This window comes from Natator depressus, chromosome 11 (assembly GCF_965152275.1).
Source record: "Natator depressus isolate rNatDep1 chromosome 11, rNatDep2.hap1, whole genome shotgun sequence".
In the NCBI taxonomy this organism is placed as follows: domain Eukaryota; kingdom Metazoa; phylum Chordata; order Testudines; family Cheloniidae; genus Natator; species Natator depressus.
The window spans coordinates 39,843,596-39,860,274 of record NC_134244.1 but is presented as its reverse complement, the minus strand read 5'-3'; the positions used below and the strand labels follow the sequence as shown (position 1 = coordinate 39,860,274).

General features: G+C 38.6%; 1 protein-coding gene across 1 annotated transcript in view; it reads left to right on the top strand.

Moving 5' to 3' along the window:
- The window catches only part of SLC25A12 (solute carrier family 25 member 12), a 69,657-nt gene that overhangs the window by 37,498 nt on the left and 15,480 nt on the right, over positions 1–16,679 (top strand). Inside the window, exons 10-13 of the mRNA XM_074967583.1 lie at positions 6,629–6,713; positions 8,063–8,221; positions 12,482–12,534; positions 12,786–12,866. Of these exons, the coding sequence (XP_074823684.1) occupies positions 6,629–6,713; positions 8,063–8,221; positions 12,482–12,534; positions 12,786–12,866 (378 nt within the window). The remainder of the gene's footprint in view (positions 1–6,628; positions 6,714–8,062; positions 8,222–12,481; positions 12,535–12,785; positions 12,867–16,679) is intronic.

Genomic DNA, 16,679 nt, shown 5'->3' with positions numbered 1-16,679 from the left:
GCTAGGTGTGCTTGCCAAGGTGGACAACCAGGAAAAGGCATTTAAATTCACAGGGTTTTAAAGGGAACAGGTCTTCTGGTCTCCGTGACCCCTGGGCAGTGGAGTTCACAACTGTGATTGGAGCGGTCAGTGTCAGTCATTGTGGGACATCTGCTAGAGGACTGTTCGGGTCAACATAGATAACGCAGTGTCTACATTTGTGTTGTCTCAACCTGAGTACATCAACTATGACTCAACACTGCTCAGGTCTTACTATGTCGGTGTAATGCAGTACTTACATCTGCGTTAGACAAATTTAAGTGTAGACACATGCTTAACTAGGTCAACACAAGGCAGCATATGTTGACTTAACTTTGTAGTTCTATACCAGGCCTCAGCTGCTTTGTGCTGCTAGTACAGTCACTCTCTGCATCTCCAGTGTTTTTGCAGTGACTGCTGTCACTCGAGCTAGGCTAACTTTGCAGTGAAGACAAGCCCTGAAACACGGTTATGCAGCAAATTCAGAAAGAAGGACATGTATGTGGCAGATTAAATGATTACATAATCATGCTGCCCTGACTGTGATTGTTTACATTGAATACTAACTGTGCTCTGAGCTGAAAAATCAAAGAAAAAATGCAGTACTTGAGCCTAAATGGTTTTATTTATACTTTCAGTCTATAAAGTATAGATAGAAAGTCTATTTCTTTCTAGAAATATGGAGCTGTACCTTTAAAAGTAAGTCTTTCAAGAAGGTACAGCTAAATCCAGTGTTTCCCTGAACTCTTGCCTTCTGACCAAAGGATGTCTCCATATCCTTTTTCCTTGTTATGTAAAACAGAGATGAAATTCTTCAGCTTCTTTATGTGCACAGACACCCATGCTCTGTATTTCTGCCTTAAGTGCTCAGTGGATTACCATCGTTTCCCTTTTCTAGGTCCCCACTTTCTGAAAATCAGAGTGATTTAGCTACTATCTATCTGATTAAGTGACCTGTAGCTCACGAAAGCTTACGCTCAAATTAATTTTTTAGTCTCTAAGGTGCCACAAGTCCTCCTTTTCTTTTTGCAGATACAGACTAACATGGCTGCTACTCTGAAACCTATCTATCCTTTAGTCGACCTTTGGAATTTTTAGAGTGCCTGTCACCACAGTGTCTATGGGTGTGTTGACACTGACAAAGATGGAACCCTAATTCTCCATCATTGTGCAGTGGTGTACCTCCACTCGTGATAGGAAGGGTGGAATATGTACTGAGTAGAGATAATTAATATGGTGGTTAAAAACACCTGAGCCTTGTCTACCATACGGCTTACACCATTGTTACCATGTTTGGAACTGTGAATCGGAGCACGCTGTTTTTGCCATCCTATATAAAAGACCCAAAAACTGGTGCAGAAAGTGAGAACTGAGAAAGATCTATTACTAGTTTCTTTAAGCAGCCAGGATGGATGTGTCAAATGCATACAATGCTGTATAACTTTCTGCCAGATGAAAAAGAGATGATCCCAGAAATGTGTCCCAGTGACACTGCATTAATGAGTGAGCAGAGCTTTCTTCTCCAGATGCACAGTATGTTGTGAGTGTCTACCTAGTCTAGTGGCCATGTGGGTTACCATCTCCAAAAACACAAAGACTTCCCTGAAATCTCTAGAGCTTTAAGAGTAATCAAGGACTTTATAAAGCCCCTTGCTGGAACTCCTCAGCTCAGTTGGTTTAAAGTATGTGTATTGGAAACAGATTTCTTTGAATCTACAAGAAAGACCATAGAAGTCCAAGCCTTGGATCAGTCCCTGAGGAAATCTTAAACCTATTCAGCTGCTGTGGTTGAGAGATTGTCCCATGGAGGGTATGGTCTTGAGCAGAGTGATTTATGATGAAATTCTGTGCACAACCTGTGGCTCATCATATACATTTTGGTCACCTTCTCTGACATGGATTTGACAGTTGAGCAGAATCAGTTTCTGGAGTGTTCTTCCCTGTTACCACTTTGTTTAAATCCTTATGGGTAAATACGTACCTGAGCTGATGAAATAGGAGTCTACAAAAGTTACGTACAGGTAATGCTTTATTTTGTAGACTTTTGTGGCAATCCATTCCATCTTTCTTTCCCTGCAGAAATCTGTTTCTGTTCATCTGGACTGATAAAAAGGACTTTGAGAGATACTGTACTGTCAAAAACATGCATTGCATTTTATGGTGTCATATTTTGTTTTCATTAATGCCTTCAGACAGAATGCGTAGCTTTTCCTTGGTCAGAATTATTTTTGTAGCTCACCTATGTGGTAAAAGGAATGTGGGGGGGGGGGGGAAGTTTTGCTCACCTGGACCTGTTTTCTTTCCTTTCTTGATGTAGCATCATCATCCTCCATTCAGAATGCTGTTGCAAAGATCATTTTCTTAACCTGTCACTTTGATTGTTATCCCTGTCTTTGCAGCCCTCCACTGCCTCCCCCTTCACTAGTGCATCAAACATAAGCTGTTTGTATTCACTGTTCAGATCTTGAATCTCATCTCTGATCAGCCCATGATGCCAGCCTCCATTGTCCACTTACTGATTTTGCAGATAAGCACTTTTGTGCTTTCTCCAATGCTGCCCCTCATGCTTGGGAGGGACTCCCCATAAATATCTTGAAAGCTGTCTCATTGTCCACTTTCAGAACCCTCCTGAAAACTCTCCTTTGTCATAATGTCTAAATACACTTGACAATGGTTAGGCTGCTGCTGTGCTGAGATCACTGCTTATTGTGCTGACCAGTAATGTCTCACTGTTTCCTTGTGAGTCTGTCTGTCTATAGCCCTCTCTTATCTCTTGGCTTATACTTAGATTATGCAGTGTTGTTGTAGTCTCTCTCACCAACAGAAGTCGATCCAATAAAAGATATTACCTCACCCGCCTTTTCTCTCTTATACTTAGATTGGAAACTCTTTGGGGCAGGGACCGTCTTTTTTGTTCTGTGTTTAAACAGTGCCTAGCACAGTGGGGTCCTGGTCCATGACTCGTGTTCCTAGGCACTATGGTAATAATAATAAGCACAGAATGTATTTTTCTTCCACCTTCGGAATAAGACATTATTCATCCTGCCTATTCTGCTCTGTTTTTAAAAATGCAGATTAGAAGGAATAGTCAATTTTCTTTCTGTTCCTGAATCAGCGGGGGCGGGGGGTGAACTTTGATCTCTGTTGGACTCTATTATCTTATTGAATTCTATGATTTATACTGGGGAGGATATGTTATCAAATCCTAGAGAAGGATAAGAAATTCTATGAGGTCTAAGAAGTATCTACCTTGCAGGGGAGCTATGCTTGAGAAGAAAAATAGAGATGTTTCTACGGTGACTCTAAATGACTCCTAAATTCTGGGTTTTTTTAGAAAAAATTAACGAAATGTAATGTAGAAAAATTAATGTAAATATCTCTTCAGTAAATTTAGCATGAATGAAACTTAGGGCTTGTCTACACTACTCCATAGTGCAGACTACGAGTGTTTGAGTTGTGCTTAAACTGCCCTGTGTAAATGTTGCTGGCAAGAACGAAAAGGTACCAAGTTTGTGTGCAAATCTTTGTGCTCTGCAGTTCACACCCCTGTAGTCAGCACTACAGCTCAGTGTAGACATAGCTTGTCAGACATGTTTGCTGATTATTTGATTAATGTAAGAGTGTGTCTATAGTGCAAAAAAAGGTGTCTTCTGAACTAGGGTATAGCAATGAAGACATGGCAACTTGGCTTTTAACTCAAGTTACCCGCTCAAGTTCAACTCTATGCTCCCCATAGGCTTTAGCTTGAGTTAAAAGCTGAGTTGCTGTGTCTTCACTGCTATTTTAACCCAAGTTAGCTAACCCATGTTAAAAATACTCCTTTTTTTTTTCAGTGTTGACGTATCTTAAGACTTTTTTAAACCTAGCAGTTGAATATCAGTGTACAGTGGTTAGATGGGGATGACAGCTTCAGTAATTTTCTGTTTATAAATATGCATGATCTGAAAGCTATAGCATTAATTATACTTATTTACATTTGAACACAAGTGAACTACAAACTATAGTGAACACTCATTTAATAGGATGAAAGTGACTTTTGTTTCACAAGGAATTTGAGTATTAATATCCGAATTTAAGTCTGAGTATAATATATTGGTTTTGATAAGACTCTGATGCTTACAAGGAAGAGACTAGCTTTAAAAGATTAAAGAGAAGCAACTGTGCTGAAGACAGAAGAAAACTGTGCAGGGTTAAAAGAACTAGTCCTTTTTCAAGTCTTTTAGGAGTTCATTGCTATTATCTATTTTTATCTACGAGACACCATTTTACTTTGGGATTTATTTAGTGTTGCTTTTTTCAGTATGAATTTTTTTGTGATTCATGGGGAAATTCTTCAGATTTATCTTTCTTTTCCATTGTACCCATCGGGAAAATATATTTCTGATCTTAACTAAAGGTTTTTCTTCTGATGTAATCTTATGGGTTTTTTTTTAATCTATGTGCACAATTGATAAATATCTGAATATTCTCCATTCTTCTCTGTTAGGCTGTATTCCAGTGAGTTATTCTGGAAGAAATATCTTGGGGAAGGAAATTCTTGATGGCCGTGTATATTGTGGAAGGCCTTTGTAAAAGTTTCATTATATTTTAAAAGAAGTGAGCTCATCTTAATCTCATTGTTGCCAATCCTATATAGTACCATGTACTTCATGGGCAGCCTGAAGCCCTACTAATTTCAGTGGAGCAGTTCAGCAGCATGCTACACATTGCGGGATCAAGGACCTACTGAGCCCATTCAGTGGATGGCTGCTAAGATTTTAGTAGAAGCTAACAAAGATCAGTGACATAAAATGTTGTGAGATAAAACCGCACCTTCCCTCTGTTTGGCCTGATCAGGGCCCAGCAATGAGAAGGATTGCTGCTTGGAACTGTATGCATGGTGGAACTTTTAAATGTCTCATTGAAATACACACAGTAATATCCTCCAAAAATAAATAAATACATCTGCCCAATCAAAGTGAAAAAGAATAGTGGACCCCAAAATTATATAATCTTTGCAATTTTTTCTGTATTCTCCACACTTATTTAATAAAATCAAGTAAAGCAAAATGTACAATATATTATAACTTCAGGTTTGTACCTGTGCAACGGAATATCAGTACCAATAGGGCTGCTTAAATGAATTTGCTGCAGTGCCTGCTGCATGGCAATGGCTATTTCGCTCCCCAGTGCTGCAGCAAGCTCAGTACAACTCGTTTAAGCAACCTTAGCGATAGATCCTTTAAAATATACTCCTGTGGATATAGGAACTGTGTTTTCAGTAAAATGCCATATATCTTCTAATGCATATTCATGTGTTCATGTGTGGTCTAAGAGCAAAACCTTTCCATAACACCCTGGGGCCTCTGCAAGATCTAAATATACTGTCAGGAGTGTTGGGGTCATCTGCCATGGTGCAAATGGCTTTAAAAATGTCGGGGGAATAGAGCAAGGAGATTTACTTATACACCTTTTGATATTTTCCCTCCTTGCTTGTACAACCACAGCATAAGCAAGAGGGGACTTTGATGACTAATTCTGATTGTAAGACCTTGGAGGTGGGGTCTTGGTTTTTGTGTCCATAGAGCACTGTGCATATCTCTGGCAAAGTATAAATATCACCCTTACTATGCCAGACCAGATATTTCCCTGACTTGAACACAGTTAATTCCCAATAATTTCCATTTGATCTCAATTCACAATTTTGAATCATTCACTTTTTTTGGAGTGGGAGGAGGGACTAGTCTTACTGCTATCTTCCTTTCCTTCTGAGTGCAATTCATCTTACACTCAATGAACAAACTCTCCTCTACCCCCACTGATTTCTGTTTGGCCCAGTTTGCATACTTTACAGAATGCCTCATCAGTGCAAGTTAGACTAGCTTGCTAGTGGCACCTTTTTTCTAACTAGTCGACACCACAATATCAGTCTCTGTAGGCTTTTCCCCTTGCAGATGTACATTTGTTTAAGTCTATCACTGAAAAATTCCAAGGCCATGTACCGCTTTGTTACTCTAGCATACGTCAGTGAAATCTGAGGCTCATCATTATAACTTAAAACAAAAGTCAACCCTATACTTATAACTTATTAACCTCTCAGGGGTGTTATGAGGACTAGATCACTTTTTTCCTTGCTTTTGAGTCTGTAAAGTGCTGTATGTGCTAAGTATGGATATCTAATGCATATATAATGATAAAACATAGACTATATTGATAATGCTCTTGATCCTGTGAGGTGCTGAGCTCTGTCTCTGAGGTCTTCAAAGCTTATTGAAATCAGTGGGCGAGGAGGGCACTCACCATCTCATAGAATCGAGCCCTACAGAAGGGAAAAATCATAAATTAAAAGCATCTCTGCATGCACCTTTCATATAAAGAAATAATTTTTCAAACTGTTTCTTTGGTTAGACAAGGAATATAGGAGGTAAAACTATATGAGAGATTTATTTGAAAATGTGCTATTTCTTTTATGCCAAAGGAGGATTATCCAGTCTTTTTTCCCTTGAACTAAAGCTGCTGTTCTGTCAAATTTTTTCTTTAATTTTACAAAAGCCAGTTCATACGCTGCTTCAGTTTCTCACATGTTTTCCAAATCATGTCTCCCTTCTCCCCCCACCCCTCACCCCCCCAGCAATCTTACGGCGGTATGGGCAGGCCTATCTGGCTCCACGTAGCAGAGTCTGCTTACAGGTTCACTTTGGGCTCAGTTGCTGGAGGTGAGTGACATGTCTGTGTACTGTTTTCAAGGCTGGGTTAATGTAATATTATCTCACCAGACTAATAGAGATCATCTAAGGTGCAGTTCATTGTTTGAAAGGGTAAGAACTGGAGAGCTTTGTGAAGTGCTCTTTATTTTTACCTATGATCAGAAGACTTGGCAGAACATTGCAGTGGCACCTCTGGCTCCAGACAGTCTTCAAGGCAAAACGTTCATAATGACATCGGCTTTCTGCATGCAGTATTGCACCACCATTGATTATACTTGGTAGGAGTGATACCAAAAACATAAGAACAAAATTGAGAGGGACAAAACTGAGGATTTTGCTGTCTGTCTACATAATTATAAACAAACTTTTTCTTATTTTGTTAGCTTTTGTCAATTTTCCCCTTAAATATAGTTTTTGAACATTTTAACATGCCTTTTAAAAAAAAATCCATGATCTATTGGTGTCATAAGGTTTTGTCCTTCATTTTTTGTAATAGCGTTTGAAAGCTTTGTGTTTGTTAATTTCAGCGACTTTTTGCTTAAGACATATTGTACGTTGGGGTGAAATTCAACCCCTTCTACTCCTACACAGCCTGAGTAAATGATCATTGTGCAGAGAACTACTCAAGGGTTGGGAGGGCCAGAATCCATCACACAACTTGCAGGAAGGGTTCAGAGAGCCATTGAACGTGTGCTTCCAGATACCCACCAGCCATGCAGCAGAACAGGTGAAGTTACAGTGCATTCTGAGCTTTCTGCAGTTCTTACAACCTTTGGCAAATTTCAAACAAGGAGAACAGATTATTTTACATATTCACTTTTATATGGTTCTCATCACTATAATATCTGTGCACCTCACAAATACGAATATTTATTCTTCCAACATCCTTGTGAGGTTGGGACGTATCCTGTCCATTTTACAGATGGGGAACTGAGGCATAGGGATTACACTCCTGATCCAGCAAAGACTGGCACGTGTTTACTGTTTCACAATGTGAGTAGTCTCATTAACTTCAATTGGTACTATTCACAGTGTATACAGCCTTCTTATGTGGCATCTCCATTACTGGAGGATTGCAACCACAGTAGCCTATTCTGTACCATCCTGTGCTAATCTCTGTGTGGCTGAATAATTCTTTTGATCCACCAAGGATGCCACGTTGTCCATCCAAGATTTCTTTTTCTGCCTCGTGTTCTGCCATCAACTTTCCCTTGCAGTGCCCGTAAACATGAATTACCCTCTGAACCTCATGTTTTGGGTCACTGCTGTAGAAAACTAGTACTTTTTTTTTAACAGTCAATTGCAACATACACACCTGTGGTACTGTAGAAATAATGTTTTGTAATTTTTGCTTATAGCTGTGGGTGCCACTGCTGTGTACCCCATAGACCTGGTGAAGACACGAATGCAGAATCAGCGCTCTTCTGGTTCAGTTGTGGGAGAATTGATGTATAAAAACAGCTATGACTGTTTTAAAAAAGTTTTGCGTTATGAAGGCTTTTTTGGTCTTTACAGAGGTAAGTGAATAAATCAAAGGTATCTAGTAATTTTCTTCATCCAGTGCATCAACAGCCAACCCCTTATGGGAACACCAAAAAAACTCTTGCTAATCAGAACAATTCTGCTTCTATTTCACATAGCTGAACTGAGTATTTATCTTCCCTTGATCAGTGTCATTATAAACACTTGCTTGGAAAACAGGATCTTCGTTCCTCTAGTGCTATTTACATTGCTTGAAGTCCTAATTTTCTGGGGCATTATGGGTGCTGTGGACTTGATTGTTATCTTGCAAAAAAAGGATTGTGACTGTATTCGGTAGATAAACAGCAGGAGCAGATGAGTGTCTAAGGAGCAAAGATCCTATTTTAATGCAAATATTTGTTAGAGAAGGATGAGAAATACATAATACAAGACAGAAACAGAATCATTTGAAATGTAGTGTCTGAACTAAGGGTCAAATCCTGCTCATCATACTCAAGCAAGTAGTCTCATGCTTTTAATGGTTCTGTTCACATGAGTGATAAATGGGATTTGCTCCATGATTTGTAAATGTTTCCTTAGGAAAAACTAAACATCATTCGCTAGGTGAAGCCTTCCTTGTTTTTTGTTCCTGTCTACTATTGTATTAGTTCTAAAATATGAATAATATGTCTCATATTTTATAAAATTGATTATCAGTGTAATACTGATTTTAAAGTCTAAGTTGAGAAATTAAAACTGCTTTTTATCAATCAGGTGCTTCAATATACCCAAATATAGGGGGTCCATCTCCTGTTTTTAGCTCGGGCATATTCCAAAGGACTGTTACTATTTCATGTTATATGGTTGGGGCCCTTCTAACTGGTCACCTGCAATCTTTGTGTTTTAACCAACCTCTGTATTCTTATTTACCATTTGGTTTAACTTAATTGTGTTCACAAAAACTTTCTCCAGCTGCCATAGGAGTACTTCTTAAGTTGGTTCTTTTCCTTGGGGTGGAGTCCCTCACCTCCTTGATGCTCCCTGTCTGGGTCATCTGCATTGTGCTGTGTCCATGGAGGCATTGGTAATCTTCCAATTTATTTAAGGGATAACCCCTGAGCAGTTTTTACACTAGAGAATCCAGTTAAAACGAGACTGCTCAGATTAAAGAGGTTTTAATAATCTCATTATTTGTGGTACGTAGTTAATGTACGACTTTTACATTGTCTTTCTGGGGGCTTGCAATGAAAGTGAACACAAAGGGAGGGATATATTAGGGATGATATAGTTAGTGTAGCACAGCTTTTGTTATGGCTCTTGCTAGTCATTTATCTTACTGGTAAATAGATTTGCTTTCCCTTGTTGCTAATTATTTCACAAGAACAATTTTACCCCTTAATTCATAATTTAAAATTTCACCTGAAACCCCATCACTTCTCTTCCTTTTCTAGTGTATTTCCTTTTCCTTTTCTAGTCAAATAGCTTTGCATTGGAGCTTTTGGCTTTGATGCTGTCTGAGTTTTGATTGTTGCTAACAGTACCATTGTTGCCTCTTTTTGTAACCTTTGACAAGCACTTTGAAAGCAAAGACTCTCTCTACATGAATGATACACAATGTTTTACATTTTTAAGTATTGCTTAAAATAAACAGTGATCAAATTATTTTTAGATCTGTTCTATATTTGTTTTTAATTAGATTGTATGGTCGTTTTTAGTATTTTTGTGTCCTTGAAAAACTTAAATCTGTGGAGACTCTGATACTGAGTTCATAGCGCTAGATTGTTTCCACAACCATGCCAGACTGTCATAATTCAAATTATGTAGAAGTAGAAGTACAGAAACATTTATATTGCATTCACAGAAGAGATGCCCAGTGTATCTGTAGGTAGATTCTTGTGTGCATAAATGTGTTAATTTTAATTGTATTCAGACAGAATAGGACAGTGCAGACGTGACGTGTGTTTTTACTACATAAATTACATAGAAATAAAGTGATCCCTTACAGGAATTCTTTATTTTTTATTAATATCTGTCATAAGGCTACTGGACTCTGCCACCCAACTCCAGAATTAACTCTGAAATGTTTTGTACATTCCTCTGGCTAGAACTCAATGAATCTCAGGCTCTCTGAAATATAGATTTATGGAGTGTGTGTGTGCATGTATTTAACAGCACATAAAAGGCAGTGGGAGGTGTGTCTTGTGGTGTTTTGTCTAGTAGGGTTTTTTTTGTTTTTTGTTTTTTTAAACTGTGGGCACTGTAGAGCTGGATTTTCTTTTCACAGTGGATCAGAGATTCAGGCTGGGAGGGCAGTGTTTCTTTTTGTCATTGTCAACTTTTCTTTGTACGTAATAAGTACCTTTCCTCAGTGTAGTAAGCCTGTAAATTGCACAGAAAATACTGGGTTGGAAGAAAACAAGACATTGCATGTATTATTTGTTGATCCTTCTATGTAGGTGCATGTTTTCTGTGGGTTCGCTTAGAGGAAGGTACTATGTGAATTAAATGGGCTAAGTGTGGTGGGGGATCTTTATACCTTCTTTATTATTTAAATAGCATAATATTTTCATAGATTTTTTTTTCCTGCCTTACCCTTGCAAGACAGTAGGAAACCTGTGGTTGTATTGTTTGTTGTTGTTGTCTGATATCACCTATAACTGGTGGTCTGTTGTTCCGGCCGTTGAATGACAAAACTCTTGGCAGGTTAGCCTAATATTCGTTAAAGCTACAGTTATATCATCAAAGGGACAAATCAATACTTAAACAATTTGTAACCTTTTATTTATGCAGGTTTTGTAACATATATACTATACTGACATGATTATGCAGAAGATTTAGATTAAAAGTAACAGGAGCTGATCTAATCATGGATGTTAGGAAGTTAAGACTGCCATCTACTGATTTATTCTTTTAAATCAGTCTGCTCCTAGAAACATGTATGAGTAGGTCATGTGCTTTTGTCATTGATTTGGTTTGACTGATAGTAGTATGTATGCAAGAATATTTGCAGGCCTATCTACAAACAAAACAAAAAAAAAATGTCCGTCTCATCAGCCTCTCCAAGGTATGTTTTAGGGGTCCATCAACACACACACTTGACAGAATAGAAAACATTTATTAGTAGCAATTTTTAAAGTGCATGCTACCCTGTTGTACTGAAAGAATGGAAATCCTTTAAAGCCTTAGATAAGCTGTAGCCTCTAGCAAATTGAGCCCTGTGACTCCATATAGAAGTTAATTGTTAGTTTGTCTTAGGCAGCTGCTGCATGCCAAAATGTAGCCTGTAAACAACATTTTTAATGGTTTAAAAGTTAAAGTACTGCATGTGCCACCTCATGTGGTGCTTGAAGAGAAACTAGTGAATTCGAATGGAATGTTACTTACAACTAACTTTTTTCCCGAATGCTGATCCTCGATATCCATTCTAACTATGTAAGTTAAGTAATAGGGAAAAAAAAGGAAAACCATACATTTTGTGTAGTACATTGTCATTTGGGCAAAGGAAACTTGTGTGTGTGTGTTTTGTGTTTTATTAAACAAGTCACCTAAGTAATGGCAACACTTGGCCGTGTGTAACGATGCTTTGCTTAGATGTCTGATACTGTCTCTTATTTCAGAGACAAGGTGGGTGAGGTAGTATCTTTTTATTGAAGCAAATTTGGTCGATGCAAGAGACAAGCTTTCAAGCTTACACATTTTATTTATTTTATGTTGGGAATTTTGACATTTAACAGGTTGTTACCAAACTTGCTTTAGTTATCAAAAAGCATGATTATGTGTTTAATGTGAATAAATTAAATCAGGCAGGGAACATCCTTCATCAAAAGTACAAGATAAACTTTTGTAGAGGAGAGATCCAAGCTCAGTCTGCTTTCAGTGTACTGCAAGGATGAAAATATTAGACAGACATTCTTCAGCCTCACTCTCTCATAGAGTAAATCATTCATTTGTATACTTCATGGGAGAGCGGTGCTGAGTAAGGAGGCTAAAATATTCATGAAAATGCTGAATGATCCATTGTGTAAACAAATATTCCAAGCCCCTCCCCTTTTTTACCACTATTTCTGGTTTCACTTGATTATGGAAGGGGGATTCAATTATCCTTTATATTGCCAATTTCAGCAGAAGTATTAAGATGTTCAGTTGCATAAGTACACGTTCAGCAGCCAATGTTCCAGCCAGCTCTACATGCAGAACTGGCATTGAGTTCAAAGGAAGTTCCACCTGTGGAGAGGCAGGAGTGTTGGGCTCTTATAAAAGTAATATTTTCTTTGATAGAAAAAAATGCTTCCTCATGATTTTCTCTATCTCTATAGGCTTGTTACCACAGCTTATAGGTGTTGCTCCAGAAAAGGCCATTAAGCTCACAGTAAGTTTCTCCATTTCTAAATTAATTCTGTCTCTTACTAATCTTTGTCTGATTTGTAGTAGTAAAAGACAAGTCTGTTTTCCTGGCATTCCCATGTTTGTAGAAGCAGCTGGGCTTTGTTTCCTTTAAATGCATGAATGATGAACACTTACTAGTGTTCCATTAAGTTTGGTTACAAATGTAATGTGTGTTGATCAGAAAAGTTGAAGTAAAAAACTGTTTGTGATATATAAATTGTATATTTTTATTAGGTTAATGATTTTGTCAGAGACAAGTTCACTCAGAGAGATGGTTCCATTCCAGTATTTGCAGAGATCCTTGCTGGAAGTTGTGTAAGTATCAGTTCTGTGCTGTTCATACCTATGTTAAAAAAAAAAAAAAAAAAAAAAAAAAAGAGTGAGAGAATTCCCACCCTTGCACTGGCCAGTCAGAATAACAGATAAAGTATAATGTATATTCCATGACATCAGGCAAACCATCCTCTTCCACACAGAAACATGGGAAAAGTTACTGAAACTCTGTGGTTCTCCATGTGGAGTGCCCAAGCATTATCTACTTGTTTCAGTGCTGTGAGAAAGGGGCAGGAAATATAGAGTGATCCAGTTCCCTAAGATCTATTCACACCCCCTCTTCCAGTCTCATGAATCATGGAGAGCAGCATGGAATTATGGCCCCTCTGTATTGCTCCTTGCTTCTTTCCACCCTATCAGCACAGCTAACATATGAGATGTGCTGGCATTGCTGACCCAGCCAAAGCTGCTTGTTACGTCCATCCCTCTTCGTTGTTACCTTCAGCTGCAGAGATAAAGTGAATACTGCTGTCAGCAACACTGATGCTGAGTGAATCTTATACTCTATAATTTGCCATGGAAGCCTGCTTTGTGGAGTGGCTGCTTATCACTGCTCCTATCTTTGACTGACCATACTTTCCCAGCTCAGTCAGACTGAGTCCCAGGATGTGGTGTTCATAGGAGAGGCTTCCGCAGTCTCAAAGAGAGGGTGCTCCTCCTCCCTTTCCATAGTTCTTGGCACGTTTGGATGGTATTAATACTTTGCGTGAAGGGGACGAGATGGCTCACTGTCAGTCCTTGAGAATACAGTAGAGGGATAATCATCAGCTTCCTTTGGTCCTCCCAGAAAAAGTCCCATAGAAGGGGGTTTAAAAACTGACTTGGACAGCCCAGTTCCTGCTGTAAATCTCAAAAGAGAATTAAACCTACATCTTCACTTGGTATCTTCTGTTTAAAAACAGCAATGACAACAACTCTTAATACATTGTTTACATAAATGTAAGGAGATTGAATAACAGTATTTATTGGCTTTGAGCTATCAGATCTGAGGGAGTTTGTTTAAATTCCTTTATACAAAATTTTAGAGTTATTTTACTCCATATTTTAACTAAAAGCAGCATGTAAAAGTGGTAAATATACAAATGGAATTTACGCTGGAAATGAAGTCTATAATTTGGTAGTTCTTTAAGCAATCTGTACTTGGTTTGCATTTTTAATGACAACAGACTTTGGTGTTTGTAACTTGGCTAATTTCGTTTGTGGGATTTCCCAACATTTGGTAACAGTGTAGAATGTTTAAAGCTGGTTAGGGATACTTTTGTAGCAGAGAACCCTAATAACTTCCAGCTGGAAGTTGGCAAGCTGGAATAAAACCTCCTCAGCTTGCCACACAACCTGGGGCAATAAGGTGGTTGACCTCTGCAAGATTTAAATTCAAAGAAGAAGCCCTGAAGGTAGGCTAATTATAGTTCTCCCTGATTAGATTTGGCAGTATGGTACATACCTGAGTCTTCACCTGTCAGTGTACAAAGTTTACTTTCATGGAAATGGGTAAAAGGAGTTGCAATATGTAGCTAGCAAAAATCAACCACAAACGCTAACCTTCTTCTCGAAGGCTCAGTTGTACAAACAGTATTTGCAGACCGTGTAATTCATTAGGTGTTTTTCTCTCCTGTGATGTGTTAAGTTAAAAATATTTGCAAGGTATTTGTAATTTCCATCTGGCTGTGAAATCTGATCATCAGATTTACTATGTTTAGATCCTTTTGTACCAAAATGTTTCATACACAGTAAAACCTGCATTAAAGGCCATATCTATTTCTGATAAGTAGTTCCCTATCTGAAGGATCTTCTTTATCATATTTTAAGAGGACATGTGAAAATTTGAGAGAATGTTTGATTTTCATATAAGAGTTCAAAAATTCAGATGCTCCTCTGAAATTGAGGACTCCCCATATTGCTATCCAAACACAACCCTCTCCTCCAATTGGCTGTATTCTCAGTAATTATTTTCTTGGGGGGTGGGCTATTGGCCTACTACTTCTCTCTGGTGTATTATGGTGTGTCTAGTAGTCCTGTTTCTCCCCTTTTGGCATCTGTAGGGGAAGATGGCATACCTATTCTGCCCCTCCATTCATTTTTAGGAGGTGCAGACAGCAGGCCACTTGCCCTCACTTCAGCTACTTCAGAGACCACATTCTCTTCCTTGTAGCCCCCGTAGGTCACGTGATAGCTTACAAATGGGTGACTGCTCTGTTGCTTCATGCCATTTCAGCTTCTTTTATTCTTTTCACAAATACTAGTGTTGAATCTAGGACACACTGCTGGCAACTCATTAAAAGCTAAAGTAGAAAACTGACAGGATTAGGTGGTTGAAACAATGCCAGTTGATTGTCAGTGCTTCCCTCTACATGTTCAGTACCGTTTCCATATGGATCCTGTTCCAAGCAAGGTAGGGCAGGAGAATTCAAAGTGAGGCTATTGTGCTGGCTGAAAGTGGAACCCTGCTGGAGATGCTTCATGAATCCCATCCTGAACGTTGGTTCCCCACCCTCAATGTGGGTCAGCCTCTGTGCATGTCATCTGCTTTGGGGTATAGAGTGAAAAAGTTCTTCTCACTTCTGATGTTTACAAAGATGTCAGTTTACTGCAGAGTATTATCAAATGTGTTGCTGCCCAGCTGTTATGGTCAACTGGTACAGGTCTGCCCTCAGTACCTAGGCTCAGTGAGGGCCAGGACATGGCAGGGTTTTCTCAGGACTGCTGTGAACAAATCTGCTGTGAACTCCTTTACTGAGGTGTGTCAGAGTCCCTCATTGTCTGTCTTTAGGACACATTGCAAATCCCACCTGGCTCTTTGGCCTACAGTTGACCGTTTTGGGGACCCACCTTTCTCTCCCTGCCCATTAATCCATTTTTATTAATTGGGAGTGGGGGGTTGTTAGTGGGGCTGTTAGATTCTCTCCCATGCCAGACTTATTTGTGTTTTCAGGCTGTGTATTTGGGCTGGTGGGTTATTATTAAGTATTGTAATTTGCTTTTTATTGTATGACTCTTGAACACTTTGCTGATAGTTGCTTTACAAATGGATTAAATAAATAAAATTAATTAATTTCTGGAGACCTATAAGTTACAAGCTTTCCTCCTACTCAGCATCATGGGTTTTGGATTCAGATGAGAATGCTGTGAGAGAGCCCCATAAGGCTGTATAGTTAAATATTGTCTCTGAAACAATCAGTTCATCAGTCAGGAGGAGACAGTCCATGTTAAGTCTGTAAAGCCGCATGCACGCCTATTGTGCTGTATAAATGCTTTGAAAGGACTTTCTCAGCCTTTCAGAAACAATGTTCTGTGACTTCTAAAATTAAACAGGAAAAAGTTAATACCTCCTAAACAGTGTGGAGACAGTGCAATATTAAAACTTGGGACAGGGATGCATCCAGTCCCAACTGGAGGAGATTTCTGATCTCTGCTGGAGGGAGGAGGAGGAGGATGTGGGGTGCAAGAGTCGCAGGAAGCCCAAGGCCCAAATACTTCCTTTCAGGCAGATGTGGAGCTTCCACTAATGTCTGTAGCTGTCATATGCATGCATCCATCCAAAGGCCAAATATGACCCTAAAAATAATCTTTTTTTTAAACCATTTTGTGTGTTTTTAACTAAAAAACAAATATGATATTGTCTAGTCTCGAAACACTCCTGTGATTTTATTTCAAAAAAAGAATTATTAAATTTTAATGGTTTTTTATGTGCATTTCCTTCTAGCTTGTCAAGGTAGGCATTTGTCAAATATTTTTTTAAAAATTAAAGAAGTTATAAAAAGTTTAAACAATTGTTTTTAATTATCAAAGAGGAAA